This window comes from Channa argus, chromosome 1, assembly GCF_033026475.1.
Source record: "Channa argus isolate prfri chromosome 1, Channa argus male v1.0, whole genome shotgun sequence".
Taxonomy (NCBI): domain Eukaryota; kingdom Metazoa; phylum Chordata; class Actinopteri; order Anabantiformes; family Channidae; genus Channa; species Channa argus.
In genome coordinates this window covers 52,604,290-52,620,438 of record NC_090197.1, presented here as the reverse complement: position 1 = coordinate 52,620,438, position 16,149 = coordinate 52,604,290, and the positions used below count along the sequence as shown (strand labels likewise).

Here is a 16,149-nt window from a genome sequence, read left to right as displayed (position 1 = left end):
CTTCGGCCTTGTTCCTTGCTCACTGAGATTCCTCCTGATTCTCTGAATCTTTTGATTATATTATACATTGTAGATGCTGGGATCATCAAAGTGATCCAATTAACCTAATTAGTTGTCAAATTCTCTTTAATTTGTTTTTTATTTGCAGCAATTACTTTTCTAGCCCCTTTTTAGAGATGTGTTGCTGCTTTCGAATTCAAAATGATCTAAAATTTTCAATTAAATTTCAACATCCGATATATTGGTCATGTTCTAATGAAATTGTGGATGGGTTGATAAGATTTGCATATCATTGTTTTGTGTTCTCATTTACATTTTCACATCTTTCTAGCTTTTTGGAATTGAATTCTATATTCTCCAAGGAGGAAGACAAAGAGAGAGGTGTCAACAGCAACACAGGTTTATTTGGATGATCAGTCTATTTGATGTGAAAATACAGGCATCCACAAGACTGTGTTTGATGTGTCCTTTTAAGTTCAGATTTTGGACAGTGGACAACAAGACGACCTTACCCTTTTCTTTCTGAACCAATTCTGTGCCTGCATGTACTTTTGTGTATCCTGTTTAACCCCACGAGGCACAAAGCTGAACAATGTGACCCTAAGCCTCCCTCAGCCAGCCAAAGCACTTCTTTCAACAGGCCACTACACATAACAGATAACTGATAATTCATGGTGGTCCCTGCCAATATTTCTACTTCACTACAGCTCCAGCTCTCATACACAGGAAGTAAAAATATGATGTTGAATAAAATTTGACTGTCCTCTAGCTGGACAGCAGTCCATTTATTCACAGCTGCACCAAGACTGACACAGCGGCACCGCTCAGACCTGTGTTGGTGGTCTTTGTGTATAGGTCTTTCTATGTCAGTTAACAGTCCTTCAATAACTTATAATAATAATAATAATAATATTCAGGGACCACAGGCAGCTGCTTTTTGGCAGAGCATAGTGGGAGAGAGGAATTGTGGACCTGAAGGAAGGTGCTGTTGATGAGTTGACCACTCTGTAGGAGAGTGTCAGAGCTTCAACCTGATGCAGATGGCTGCCGGAAGTCGGTGCAGTTATCTGAACAGTGCAGTGACATGTCCTTATCAGGTGATCAAGAAACATGCTACTGTGTATCGGACAAGAATTTCATACTGTGCCAAGTTTTAAAGTGCTAAGTGTTTACGAGTGCATAAAATGGACGATGCTTGAAACCATCTCCTAGAGTTGGCTGTCCACCAAAACTGAATAACTAACCAAGGACCAAGGCACATGGTAGGATGGGGTGACTGTGGATCCGGAGGTAGATCAGTTGTCCACCAATCTTCAGTCACATGTTGGAGTCAGCTTTAGCTGAACCGCAACTTAGTTGTAAGTGTGAATGGGTGAATGACAAGCAGTGTAAAGTGCTTTCAGTAGAAAAGGGGGCTGGGGCCACTGAAACATGCCATGACAACCATGGAATTGACTGATTTTGTTTATAAATCTAGTATTTTAAATCCTTGTTTGACTGGTGGGTAATAGAGAAAATAAAGATATTTTGTCACGGTTTGGCCCCGAAGAGAGATGTAGTTTTTGATACATTCTCCTAATTTTAATAAGAATGAGGATGATTTAGACAAATACTACTGTATATGTTAATGTATTCATCGTTCATGTATAAAATGTTGAATTTCCTGTCCTTTCTAAGTCGAACAAATTTGAATTTCACACTGTAAGACTGAGGAGTTAGTCCATACATCATTTATTTGGGGCAAGGACATGAAACACAAAGATTGAAGGAGAAAAACTGAGCCAAACTCCATTTGCTAAGTGATGTACTTAGAAGTAAAAGCTGTTACATCTCACAGCCTTATTCATTAGGCCAATCGCTACACGATATGCAGAATAAGCTGGGAGAAAAAATGACATAAAACAGTGTAGATTAAAAAAAAAGACAATGTAATGTCATTTGGGTAAAGAGAACAGGATGTCTCCGTGTCTCCAAGAAGAGACTTTTAACCGTTCCAACAGGCTAAGAGATGTTTTCTTTACAGTTTATTTTTAAAAACCACAAGACCATCATATCAGATAAATAAAGGGTTAAAGCAAAGTGTAGCAAACTTCCTGTAAATCCATGTAGCTTTACTACTGAAAGCACCACATTCTAAGTTTTTGTCTTTTCACTATTGAAGGACTGCTATGCTATGGATTTGTCTTCCGTCATTAAGTAGAAGCCCAATTCCAAAAAAGTTGAGTAGATTTGTAAAATATAATGTAGAACAGAATCCAGTAATTCAACTCATATGTTATTCACAATAGAACATAAACAACATATCCGATGTTGAAACTAAGACATTTTACCATTTCCTGGCCAACAACTGACTGAACAGACCCAAAGAGAAAACCTGCAGACCTGGTCGCATCTTGTCACATTGGTCACACTCCCTATACTTCATATAGTCAGATGGTTAAGTGTGATAACACCTAAGGTGCCATAAATGAAGTCCTTTACCTGGACGTCCTTGTAGTTTTCCCTGAGGTCCATCAGACGGTGGTAGGCCTTAATGGCTTCAGCAAAGTCCCCAGTGTCAATGCTCACAGTGATGAAGTTCTCCCAGATCTGCCAGTGCTCGTAGTTACACTTCAGGGCTTCCTGTAGGGCACGAAAGGCTTTTTGTCTGCAAACAACAGGCATAGAAACAAATGGAAACACAGACCGAAGGAGATTTAATTCAATTCTATACCATGAATTGTGTTCACTGCAATATTCATTCCAAATGTGGGGTCTTTACGTTTTAAGGTCACTTAAACCCATTAATCTTAACGTTAACCATCACAACCAAATGTCTAAGGCCAATCACAAAATCGCCATTTACAATTTACGATTGACTGATTAAATTAATGATAAAACACAATGTGAAATCTTTTTGAATTTTTTTTTTTTTTTGCAAAAAAGGCAAATTAAATCAACCATAATTCAATGATGTTGAAAAAACAAAAGACCAATCAGGACTGTGAACCGGCCTATACATTTCATTAAGAGAGCACAAACGCCACTTGAACATGTTGATACATGACAATGAAACTTCAGGTGTTTTCTCTGAAATTGCTTGTGCTTGGTTGTTGAAAAGCTCAAGCTGTCATGCTGTATGACACATGTACTCATGCAAACAGGTTAACACACACTTCCTCAAGAATGTTTTCAATTCACACTAGACTCACACGTGTACTCACTTCTTCTGGAGGCGAATGTAAGCAGTAGACAGGTTGTTCCAAGCTTCTGCATTCTGCAATGATGAGGAAGAAGAAGATAATAAGGCAGAGCTGTAGACCTGTGTTCTGTGCTGTAATAATCCACCATTTTACATGATAAAATTATTATCAGTTAGTTTCTAATTTTGTTTTGAATGTGCATGTGAGTAACTACTTACATCTGGCTCCAGCCCCACACACCTCTGGAAAGCCTTGGCAGCCCCCTCATAGCCCTCCAGGGCAATGTAGGCACAACCGAGAGAAAACCACACACCAAGCTGTCCAAACACACACACACACGGGCATGCACACAACACACACACACACACACACACGGTACCTATCAGTACAGATATATTAGCCTACAGGGCTCAACAGATGCTGTCTTTGCAAAATATCATGTCATGGTGTGAATCTCTTTGGGACTCATTCACTTCGTTCTTCCATTTCTCATCCAAATGGAATCTTTTACTGCAATTACGACAAACACCTCTGTGGTTAGTTAAACCTTGATAGGACGTCATCTGTGTTCAGAAAGTCATTTAATTTAACTAACAGGATAATTTATTAATAATACTGGGAACACATTCAGGATGTCACCTGAATATTGATCACTGTGTCGTGGGACTCTTAGCTCTTTGGAATCAGTGCTCAGTAAATCTAAGCTGAATATAATGACAACAAATTCTAGTCTAAAGAAAAAAAATATTAAGTGTGTTAAAGCCCAGCTACAGGCAAATACATGAAATTTTGATAATAGTATCTGTATATGTGAACTTATACTGTCCGTTACTTTTGAACTATTTAAAATCCGGACTTTGATTAACAGCTAAATAAAGTTAAAGTATCCTAATTATTTATTCTAAGTAATCGAGGGCCACACTTTAGATGGCCATTCATGAATAGGACGCAGACTGCCGAACCTGACGTTTCTTGTCCACAAAACCGGATTCCAATCCTTGATACAATGCATGTGACAGACTTTAGTGAAGCTCACCATGACCCCAGCAGAGCCAGTTCTTTAGACGTACCTGCAAGGTGTTGATCTTGAGTGACTGCTCAAAGCAGTCAACACACTGCTGGAACTCTTTGTTATGGAGATGCAGCAGGGCTTTGGAACGCATGGCTCTAGCACTGCGTCTGCCTGACAGCTCCCAAGCTCGGTCATAGTACTGATGGTCCCTCAAGATGTCTCCCAGCAAGCAGTACAGACTAGGTGTCTCCTTCTTCTCCAGCTCTCTGCGAACAATCTCCTCAGCCTGAGAAGATGGATGGCATTGAAAAAGGAAGGTAAGTGATGGAGAAGATGGACAGCTTCTGACCAACAGAGAGTGTATAGGACAGGAAAATAAGGTGTGTTACCACAACTGAAGCAATTAGAGAACATAGCTTGGAAGAAAACGCTCAGAAAGTGATTTAAATGAAGGATCGTGTTACAAGTTGAGAGACAGTTTAATCACTTGCTGAACCTCACCATGCCACCACATGCTCTGGATTGTTCTTGGAGGAACAAAGGCTCACACTTGTGTTAGTTTGTGCGATCACTAGTCTACCTCAGGCCCCTGACAGAGTCTTGATTTCACTGCATTCCTTTGCTGAAACCTCTTGTCAGGGCCAAGAGCCCCGGGAGCAAGAAACTGCATCATTCATATACATTCACATTTGAACAGGTTAAAGATAATGGACAAGCTTCTATTACACCGTGTGTACTGAAGACACCCACACAGTCACATTCATGCTGACATGACTGTGGTCTCAAATTACAGTAACAAACACACATATGACCTTAGACAGTGAAAAATTAAAGGTAGTCCACAATAGGACAAGTGCCTATTTTTCTCGACTGCTTTTATTTAACTCTAAAACCTTCATAATCATCATCACTACATCATGGGTACATGCAGTAACTGAAATGAAACGATTTATTATCATATAATGCAAAATTGTATTTGCATTTATGTAAATGCAAAAAAACTTTTTGTTTGTTGGTTTTTTTGATGAATTCTGAAAGATTTGAAGGATGGGGTTTTCCTCCTGCTATACACTATTAAAAAAAACAGCAAAAAGGTGAAATATAGTCAGCATGTCTGCCAGTAAGTATTAAGTTGTAAATGAGCTGCAAACCTGTGTTCATCATGCTTGGAAAAAAAAAAAAGAAAAAAAAACTCAAAATTGGGAGCAAAAAAGTGAACACAGCCACATCCTGTGTTCAGCCCAGTTCATCCCAACCCTTTCAGCAACACAGACGACATGACGCTGTCGGAGAAGTATTGCTTGGAAGCATTGTAGACTTAAATGAGAAAGTCATTAATAAAAAATAAATAAAAAAAATACAGGACTTCCAAAGTCCATTTTATAAGCACTGTAAGTTACTGTAAGTGAGTAAAATGGAAAACTGGAAGTGGCTGAGGGACTTGGGGACTTTATCAATGCAGCGTCTGTTCACTACAAGGTTATAATGGATGCAAAAGTGAAACTTTTAAATGGTAATTATATTTGTTGAAGCAAAAAGTGGTGTTATACCAACTAGGCCTGTGGGGAAAAATTATTCACTCTCCAGAGCTATTCAAATGAATGTAAATTAATATTACCCACAAAACTATGGACTAGGACTACTTCTTGTTTGAAGATAAGGAGAGAGATATTTTATTATTGACCATTAGTACCCAAGTCATGGAACTGGAAAGAAAGCAGGTTGTTACTGACTAACAAAGGCTTGGTATCCTATAGGGGACGAGTGTGGTCAGTAATAATCCCCCACATACACGTGATGTCTACAGCTAATCTGTTTCTGTACTTTCAAATCAGGTTGATCAGCCACATGTTTGCTGATCTATATGAGTGTTTACCCATTTTATACTTGTGTGTTAGTGTAGATATTGATATAGCCAGCTGCTTTATACCGGACATTAGATATATCCTCAGTGAGACAATCGATTATTAGATTCACATACATGACATGAGCAGACTCCTTTTCCCCTTTCATTTGCATGTTTGCCATTATTAGAGTAACACGGTCAGTTAAATGTTACATCTTTAATCAACACTGGGTGGTCCCTTTTTTTTTTTGTTCTTTTTTTTTTTTTTTTTTTTAAAGTACAGCTTTTAATTCAGGCCAAACCTGATCTAATACTGGTATGAGTTCCCTAGTTTGTGTGGAATGCATGAAAGCAGAGCAAGGCGTTCTGTTGTGTAATGTAGCTGTGGTTTTATATTTCAGCTGGGCAATTTAAAAATAATTAGACTTATTATATGTCAAGATATCTTGCAGTATTTATGAGGTAACAATTTACAGTAAATGGTATGAAAATAATACTATTGAATAGGTTTTGGCCACTAGTGCACCAGACAGTCCTAGGAGCTGTGCAGAATTTGTGATAAATAATGATGAAGCCTTTTCATCATTTAAAGCCAAACTAAAGTTCACCTTTCACTGAAAGCATGTTGCACCTGGGATAATCTTTTGGTGATGCACTGGAATTCATCCTCGTCATTATTTTGGATTGACATCGCTTCTTCGGCTACACAAAATATCACCGATCTCCCATCAGTTTGTCCCAGAGTTAACTTGTTTTATTGCAGGGAGAACTACTTTCCAACATAGCGACCAAACCTTTTCAATTAAAAGAGTCTGGTGTTTCTGCTTGAGATGAAGATGTGAAGTAAATATGCTGACATCCTTTGTTGGAACAGATTACAGCCTATTCACATCTGATTTGTTGCAGAACCAGGATCATTTTCTTTTTTTTTTTAAACTCAAACAGGCATCTCCACCTTCCTCAACAATGGTCCTGTTTGTAGGAGCCCAAGATGCCCACATTACATGTTGTATGCAAACATGCCATCCCACTGATGTGGCTGCTCATCAACACTATCAGAAGTAGCACTTCAATTACTTCAGAATCCCAACAGCCCATTAGCTACAATTTGCACTAAAATGAGTGCACCACCACCACTTACAACAAATATACGATTAGAATAAAACAGAACAAATGACAATGACAAAATACCTGTGTCCTTTATGCTTATATTAAAGATAATTTACAAATAATGGGCTTTAAAAAAAAAAAAAAAAAGAAAGTATCATGGTTCTGGTGTCCACGGTGCCCTACTGGTTCCATCAGGAATGCAGTGTGATTCATTCAGAAAAAGGCTCATTAAATCCAACCTGCACTTGATCTTTTTAGCCACCAGTCAACAGTACTGAATCCTACTGTCTGTGGATGAAAACTAGTTTTAAATCTGATCATGTTCCCTACCAGAGTGGTGAGCTGGTAAAGTGCGGTGCTTTAATACCAGATTTGTGAGTTTCATTACAACGTTGTTCCAGCAAAGAACCATAACCAGTGGTCATTATTTATTAAAATAAGTTCTCCTCTCTTCCTCTGGTTCTAAGCACAAGTTTACAGATCACCAGTGTTGGACAAACTACACAGATGCTCATGGTGGAAATTCTTCACACTATAATAGATGTGTGTAAATATTGTTAAATGTTCCATGAATTACTTGGGTTAGTTTTATTTATCATGGGCTGCTATGAGCAGCTCCTCTTTTTTCATCTCAAAATGTACTTCAGGGACTGTTTCACACAATGACAAGTGATCTATTAAAAAAAATTAATTTAGCATCTCTCTCTTCTACTGAAGTGATCGCAGTTCACATGTCGGCCTCTAAAACTGCAGGTCTGACCTGAACATGCAATGAGTTTGAGTATAATAGTTTATCCATCAATTTATTCATTTATAATTTATCAATCTCAATATTAATACATTTGACCCGACATTTTCAGCCCTGTGTGATTCGCTGTGATCTAAGTCAACTACTCCGCTAAAGTCCAAGAACCGCTTTGGGTCTGGGTCTTTAAAGCTCAAAGATAAATTCAATGCTAGGATGATGCTGTGTTAAGTTTTTCATGCGGATTTCTCTGCCAGAGAACGACTGACTGGTTTCCAGCACTGGCTCGTTTTCATAGCATTTTAAAATGTTGTAATTGGTTTTGGAAGATAAAAGCTGGTGTCAGCTGTTGGCTAAACTACAAAAACCACCTCCCACTGCTGTCAATGATCTTATCATGATTTGACCATTTAGATTTTACGTGTATTAAACAGGGAATATGCTACATGATTTTATCATGGTGTGTAGATTTGTTAGATCAGCTGTTAAAAAAACCAACCAGCTCTTTGTAAGAGTGCAGAGAGGCAAATAAGAGACATAATCACCATGGAATGAGGTCAGCTTGTTTTTACATCAGAGTCTCACCACATTTTATTAAAACTGAAACTAACACAAAGTGGCCTGTACAAGTCTAAAATGTAAAAATTCACAAGAAGCGCGGTTTATGAATCCGTAACCTTTTTATTTGCTCTTTTTATCACTACACTGTTGCCTCCATCAATCTGTCAGCTGAGACTCATTTATTATAATAATTCTTATTATTATTTCCACCAGGCTACTGTGTGTCCAACATGTAGTTCAGTATTGTTTAGAACAGCGTATTTCAAACTAGTGGGGGAGTCAATGTCCGGAGCCTTTTCTTGGTGAGATGGCCGGGAAAACTGATTTAATGACTTTTTCTACTATTGTTCAATTTTTTCAGCGGGATCAAATTTCCCATGCTGCTCCGTTGTTCCTGAATGCGCTCTAAAGCTTGCTTTGCAAAGATGTACACTATAGTCTCCAGAGACACCATGAGTGAAGCATTGAGGTGTAATGATCCTCGTATCCTCAATCAGCACGGATATCACTCCATACTGAAGAGGCAGGCTATTCCCTTTAGCAGTTTTCTGATGAAAGTAAAGTTTAACATGCACGTTCAACATAACCAGTATTCTTTGCTCAAATATACTTGAAAAATCATTAGTTGTTTGACATTTGTGTGTGTATTTCTATCCTCTTTTGTTGGTCTGTTCAATCACAGGGTTGTAAATGGATCAAAAAACAGTTCTCAAACCTTTTTGTGCCAGTGTATCTGCCAACCAATTAGATGAGGTTAGAGTAAGAACATGTCAGTGAATGTCTTCAGAAAAGATACGAAGCATGTGGGTGTGTGACATACCTTTCCATGTTGGCCCAGTCTCTCATAGCAGATAACTACATCCTCCCATAGCTCCAGCTTTTCATAATTGAGCAGAGCTGAGCTGATGCAGCCGAGGTCTATCAGCAGGCTGGCCAGCTGTTTCTGTAGAGAGGGAGACAGCATTACGGGTCTACAGCCATGGCAGCAGTTCTGTAGTGTTGTCAACATGCCAACATGAAATAAATGAAAAGTCACAGGGATGCACCATTTTGGAACCTTGAATATTGTTACCAAACTTTGAACACGTCCACCAGGTAGATGTATATTTTAGTGGATAAACGAAAGGTTTGACCTAGTGATTGTGTCAAAAGAAAATGCCTTCAAACACTTCATCCAGTATTTTTGACATATTTCAAACAACATTACTGTCCCTGGAGCCATGTTACTAAAGAGGCTGAAAATACTGACACGGTTGCTCCTTATTCACAGAGCTCTGGGCTTCAAAGTAGATTTTTATACAGCTGAAAAGAAGGGAATCACCTGTAAAATGTAAGAAATGACCAGCAGTAATGTGAAATCATAAAAACAAAAAGTACATATAGTATAAATCAGCCTCACTTCAAAGGCATAAAAATAAAATTGTTTCACAGGAACAAAGGACAACAGTCAGTTGTGCACACACAAGCACAATTCTCCCCCAGCCATAAAAACCCCTTCAGTGCTTTGTTAATACAGGCCATGGTTCTCCTGTGTGGAGAAAATGCATCATAGCAGCTGCAGCAATCCTCCTCCTCAACCCACTTTCCAGTCCCCAGGCAGCAATAGAGACTCCTCAATTCCAGCTTTATTGCTGTTATCAGTTATTATATGCTGCTTGGGTGATGTCTTCTCCCAGACTGATCTCTCTCTCTCTCTCTCTTCTAAACTCTCTCCTTCAATATCTTGGACAAACCTAAACATTTCTATTAGAGATTATTCTGCCTCTGCTCTTTCCTGGGCAGTGTTACACTTCGGCATGTCTGAGGTTTGTCTTTGTGCTGTAGATCTTAATATGTTATATGGTGCAAAATGTCAGTGTAGTTGTCGAAAGCCCTGTGAGACCCTTGGTTTTCCCTGTTGTTTCTGAGCTGTCGCCTTCTGCACTTCTTATTATAATAAAACAGAAAATGGACATTTTCTGGCTAAAAGCAAATCAGAAAGAGGCTGGAAATTACTCAGCAGTGATGATCCCTCTATCCAGTTCATACATCACTTATACTGTCACAGGCTATAATGCAGGAAAGTCCAGAGGGTTGTGCTTTAGCTTTGCGTTTGATTCTAATTAGCAAATGTCAGCTTGACAAACAAGACACACATGTCAAACATATAAATAATAAAGTAAATGTAGGCTAGATGTCTCAATGTTTACATTTTCTCCTCATGTCTTCAAATGTGTTTGAATATTACCTGGACAATCCATCTGGGTGGGACTTGGCAGCAGTAGAAGACTTTGAGTCGCTCTGTAACAGGACACTTCTTGTCTTCAAAGTGGTCTAGTAGAACCTAAAACAGGAAGAGAGGAGATAAACGTCTGTAACTGGGTCTTTTATTTTCCACCCTCAAGATGTATAATGTAGAACAATACTGTGCTTCTCCACTACCTAGAAGAATTGATGCAGTTTAGCAGGCAAAAGGTGGTCACACTAAATACTGATCTGATTTAGATTTCTCTTCTGTTCATTTACTTTCCATTGTGTGACCTGATAGAAATACTATAAAAAACCTATTACCAAGTGTATTTTTGAAAGCACTCTTGCTTTACAGCATTTTTTCCACACTTGCCCTAAAAAAAGTGTGTACATTTTAGTCAGGGACTATTACAGGCTTTGAAGATCGTCTTGTCCTGGGCAAGACCACAGCAGCCTGCAGTTAGGTTGGTGGGTTGGTACCTCACTCGGCTGTGATAAATATGCTAATGGAGGACCGGATTAGCTCTCTCTCCAGTCCATAACATAATTGCTGTGGTAATTAGCATTTGTTAAATCTAGGGAGTGAGGTTGTCAAAGTCAAATCATGACTTAAGGCCATGTAAATGAAAGTGAAGTGGTTAATGTATAATGGATGTTTGAATGACATGAATTAGACAGGAAACAATTATTTAGTTATATAAAATAGTAATTCTGAATACTCTACCAAGGCAAGAGTACACCAAAAGTAAATTACCAAGTACTTTGCTAGTACAAAATAATATTATTTATACTAAAATCAATTTCACCATTTTTGGCACTTTACAGGTATCAGGTTGCATCCTTTTTAAAATAAGGTTAATTAATTAGTATTTACAGTGAACAAATAACACGTTTGGGTTTAGAACAAAATCTAGGCTCTCAGATGTAGAAGAGGCAGATTGTGAAAGCCAGCATGAAAAGAACACTTGCAGTACTCCTGATACTTGCAGTCTTAATGAATATATATATATATATAATATCTGCCCTTACCTGGGTTTGCATCATGGCTCTCTCAACACACCGGGACCTTCCTCTTTCGAGTTTAGTCCTGAGGCATAGTGCTGTAACTTCTACGGCCCAGAACTTAGGCTGAGACAGTATACACTGCAGGGATGGGGATGGGGAGCAGGGACATAGCAGATCACCTTTTAGTCACTATGAACTCATTCAAGACTCAAACAATTCCAACACTTAAACAAACCAAGCCTGTCATTTTTTTTATGTGATGTCAGGGAAAATAATGCCAATCCAAAAACATCCTCCACAAATATAATTCTGAGAGATTCCTGGAACTATAACTCCTTTCCTACAGCAGGGCACAGAGAGAAGGAGAAGGAGTCAACACCAAGTTCAGGTTCAGGAAACATTTTTGGCCGGAGTTTGACATGGCAGAGTGAATCTGACGCCGCTTTCAATGATCCCCAATTCAAGCCACATTTTACCATGAATTCAGTAGCTTTATGTCTATAAGACCATCAGTCTTGGGGTTTTCACTCTAGTTGTGTGTGCTCCTGTTCAGTAAATACAGATCTCTGTAGAGATCCAGACTTATTTACTGTGTATCGGCTCACTTGGAGTAATGCTAATGTGTCAAATAAGACTTATAAGAGGAACTGACACTATGTCTGATCCTGGTTTAGTGAAGGGATTTCTGTCTTGTTAGTGATTTGTTTTATAAAAAAAAACAATGTGTAAACTAATGTGATTGTAGCGTGTAAAGCAACTTGATTAGAAATGTACTGGAGTACAGATATATGCTCTTCAATGTAATGAACAAACAGTCAAAGTAGCCTTAATTAAACATACTTAAATAAAGTTGAGGTACCTGAAAAATTTATTTAAGTACATCAATGAAGTGTTGGATCAAAACTGAGCAGACGAGAGAAAACTCAGTTTTAAAAACTGGAGCATCTTTCCTCAAACAATTTTAGTACTGCAGTTCCACCAGCTGAAATTTCTTTGTTGCAAACTCAACCTTGACATCACCTGCGTCATCCATGTCTTTTTTCCATATTTACAAAAGATGAAAAACATTTTTTGATTACAGAAATTTTCTGGTCACAAACATTCCCTGACTCTCCCATAGATTGACAGCATCTCCCTGATGCCCACAAAGCATAAACAAAATCTCAAACCAGATATTTCTCCTTATATCTTAATTGGACCTGTCACTTGCCTTTGTGTGTACACTTTAAAATGGTAATTGCTCTGCACTCAAAGCTTTACACTGCCTCTCATCCAAAGTCACACACACAACCAGCGATGGGGAGCTGCTATGCAGCTGGTCAACACTCACCGTGAGCAACTAAGTTGGGTTTCAGTGTCTTGCTACATGTGAGCTGGGGATCGAACCAACAACTGTTGGATTGGTGGACAACCGCTCTAACTCCTGTGCCACAGTCGCCCTTTACATCAAGAAAATAGCATAAGCTGGCCATGAGCCAAACAGTTGTGTTTTTAAAGTGATCAGATTCCTAAACTACTCACATAACGGACAGCATTAGGCCCCCAGTGTTTGTCTGGGGTTGGGGGGAAGGGAAAAGAAAGGGAAGCTGGCAACAATGACCTGCCAGACATTGATGTGCTGGCATGTTTGGGTGACTGGTGTGAGCTAGGTGCTTTTTGCCTGCTGAAAGGGAACAGCTGGGATTAGGAGAAGAAGAAGAAATACAGAAAGAGCAGAGCCAGTCAGAGATATCGTATGGATAAAGGTATGATTCCTCCTGAAAGTGAGCTCAACATCTCCAATCTGCATCATAGAAATTAACTCTGGTTCTTCAAAAAAGGCAACAGAAGTTGTTTATCGATGAAAACAGCCAGACATGTGACAACCATCTAACCAGCCTGCAGATTCCTGGATCTACATGTAGGCTGGGAAGATGCCTGCTCACAGAGCCAGTAGTTTCTCCATCACATGGTGAGAACAAGCGCAAGCTCACAGCCAAATTTTTTTTTGGGGGGGGGGGGGACAACCAAAACTCAACTTTTGAGAAAGTGAACATCACAACATTATCTGATCGTTATTTGGACGGCATCACCAGCTACGTAAATATAAATGATTTCACAAATATGTTGCAGTTACTGGTTAGAATCCAGGTAACTGCAAACAGGAGGTGGGCTCAACTGCAACATGTGCTCCATTAAATGTGTCAACATTTTATTACATTTGTTTAACGAATGTTGATTTTTTTCATGTTACAAATTTGTGTCAAAAAATTGAAAAGAGCAAACACTAGACCCAACAAGAAGGAATAACAGAAAAGACACAGGAAAAATTAAATAAAATGTCAAAAATAACCTAAGTTAGTGATAAGTGAGGCTTGATGTTTGTGTATATGTGTATTTGCACTAAGACAAAGTTTGTAGTGATGACAGTATGAAGCATAAGCATCTTGTTGACCCTCTAGTAGCTGCAAGTTTGCTTTCCAGGTTACTAGACTGGGACATGAGCCAACTAAAAGGTCAGAGATATTTTTCCCACAAAGGTTGTCCCTGTCGTTACAGACAGGTTTTGGCAAACTGATATACCTTCAGAAGCTAAACGGATTAAAGATCTCTGGTTTTATAACGAGAGACATGTCTCAGCATGACTAACAACGAGACTAATGGTCTCCTACAAAACTCCCATCACGTTTGCCATTTTCCAAGGTCGTTTCATTTTCTCGCCACCCTGAGCTAAACCTCAGGACAGAAACAGTTTTGCAGTGCCCTCATAAGACCAACATGCATTTACCATCTGTGCCCACTTACCCTGAATCTAATTTTTCCATCTATGGTGCAGGTTTAGGGCTGTGCAATAAAACAAAACACCCCAAAAAAAAAAAAAAAAAAAACTGTGGGGCCAAAATTTCTCCTACTTAGTCACCGTATTTGTTAACCCTCACAGAGCCTCACGATGTTATAGCCAAAACCTCAGCAGTGCTTTACATAAAATGAATTAAAAAAAAAAGACAACACCCTACAAATATTGGCAATTGGTAGAGGAAGTTTTATTTACCTTTGATTTACTTACCCATTGAGAAAAAAAACATTAATTTGATAAATATAAGTGATTGGTGTGGTTGCCGTCAAACAATCACAGTGACTAAAAAGGCAGACATCAGGTTCTGCTCCTGCAGTTGAAACTAATCTTTATGTAACTAATCTAACCCCAATCCAGAAAAAGTTGGGACGATGTCTAAAACGTAAATGAAAACAGATGAATCAACCCATATTTTATTCACAATAGAACATAAACAACATATCAGGGTGTCTGGAAAGTGAGACGACCAGTCGCTGGAGTTTTAGTAGAGGACTTTTGCCTTTTGTTGCCCCTGTTCCAACTTTTTGGAGACGTGTTTGCTTAACATCTGGTATGTTGTTTACATCCTATTGTGAATTAAATATGGGTTGAGAACATTTGCCCTCGCATTCTGTTTTTATTTACATTTAACACATTGTCCCAACTTATTTTTGAATTGGCGTTGTACATGAGACTTGTTTGTAGGGGCAGGGCAACGTGTCTACATAATTTATGACATAAATATATAAATTTAAGCGAATCAATGTGGCACAAGTAGGAAGGGTGATGCTGTATCTAGTGAGAGCAAGGAATCTACAATGAGCGAGCTAAAAAAAAAACTTGAGCACGACCATCTACAGAGATATTGGCACAGACCAAACAATAAGGAGCTGAGCAGACTGATTTATTTTGCTGTTCAACTGATTGCACCACATGCCTTTAACTTCACTGTAACAAGGTCTTACTTTACTTATATTGTGAAGAGACTTAATATTAGTCTGTAAAACCATCACTGTTTAAATTGCCCAATTTTTTGTTTGGGGAATAAAGACCTGTACATAATTCATAATTTGTTCATAATTTGTTTTTTTAAAGAGAAGATGAAGGAATAAAATATTGGAATATAAATAATTGATGTATAATAATGAAGAATTTAATTCAAATTTTTATTTTTAGTAAAATAATAGTTTTATTAATGTAAAAAAAAAAAAAAGTTTCATACTTTGAATGCACGAAAGAAACACACACACACACACACACACACACACACACACACACACACACTTGCAAGTCTGTAATTTATACACCTTTATAACAAGTTGGGCCTAACAATCATTACATTTTACCAAACCCATAGCAGTGGCTTTCTTTACTGGAAGAAGACGATAAGCACCTTAATGCATCTTTACTATGAGACTAACAATCAGTCCAGCAGGAAGCCAGCTTCAGTTTTCCATCCGGCCAAGTATTCTCATCAACCTGAATGGCTCCAACCCTGAATGTTTTCAGAGGATCAGTTCTCCCCTGACATAGTAGAGCAGTGTCCACACAACCTCATGTCTGATGAGAATGTGAATCTGGCTGGTCCACATTGTTGAACAAATTTCAGCTTGGGTTTCAAATTTAAAGTGATATAGAAGAACA

The 16,149-nt window shown here is 38.5% G+C and overlaps 1 protein-coding gene across 3 annotated transcripts in view; it reads right to left on the bottom strand.

Moving 5' to 3' along the window:
• The window catches only part of ttc27 (tetratricopeptide repeat domain 27), a 53,856-nt gene that overhangs the window by 14,688 nt on the left and 23,019 nt on the right, over positions 1-16,149 (bottom strand). For all 3 annotated transcript variants that reach the window (XR_010910738.1, XM_067475949.1, XM_067475941.1), the window contains exons 10-16: positions 11,715-11,828; positions 10,684-10,779; positions 9,277-9,399; positions 4,253-4,480; positions 3,401-3,499; positions 3,204-3,256; positions 2,482-2,647 (exon numbers count right to left, since the gene is read on the bottom strand). Coding sequence is in view for 2 of the 3 variants with exons in the window: in XM_067475949.1 (XP_067332050.1) it covers positions 2,482-2,647; positions 3,204-3,256; positions 3,401-3,499; positions 4,253-4,480; positions 9,277-9,399; positions 10,684-10,779; positions 11,715-11,828 (879 nt within the window). In the remaining variant the exon portion in view is untranslated. The remainder of the gene's footprint in view (positions 1-2,481; positions 2,648-3,203; positions 3,257-3,400; positions 3,500-4,252; positions 4,481-9,276; positions 9,400-10,683; positions 10,780-11,714; positions 11,829-16,149) is intronic.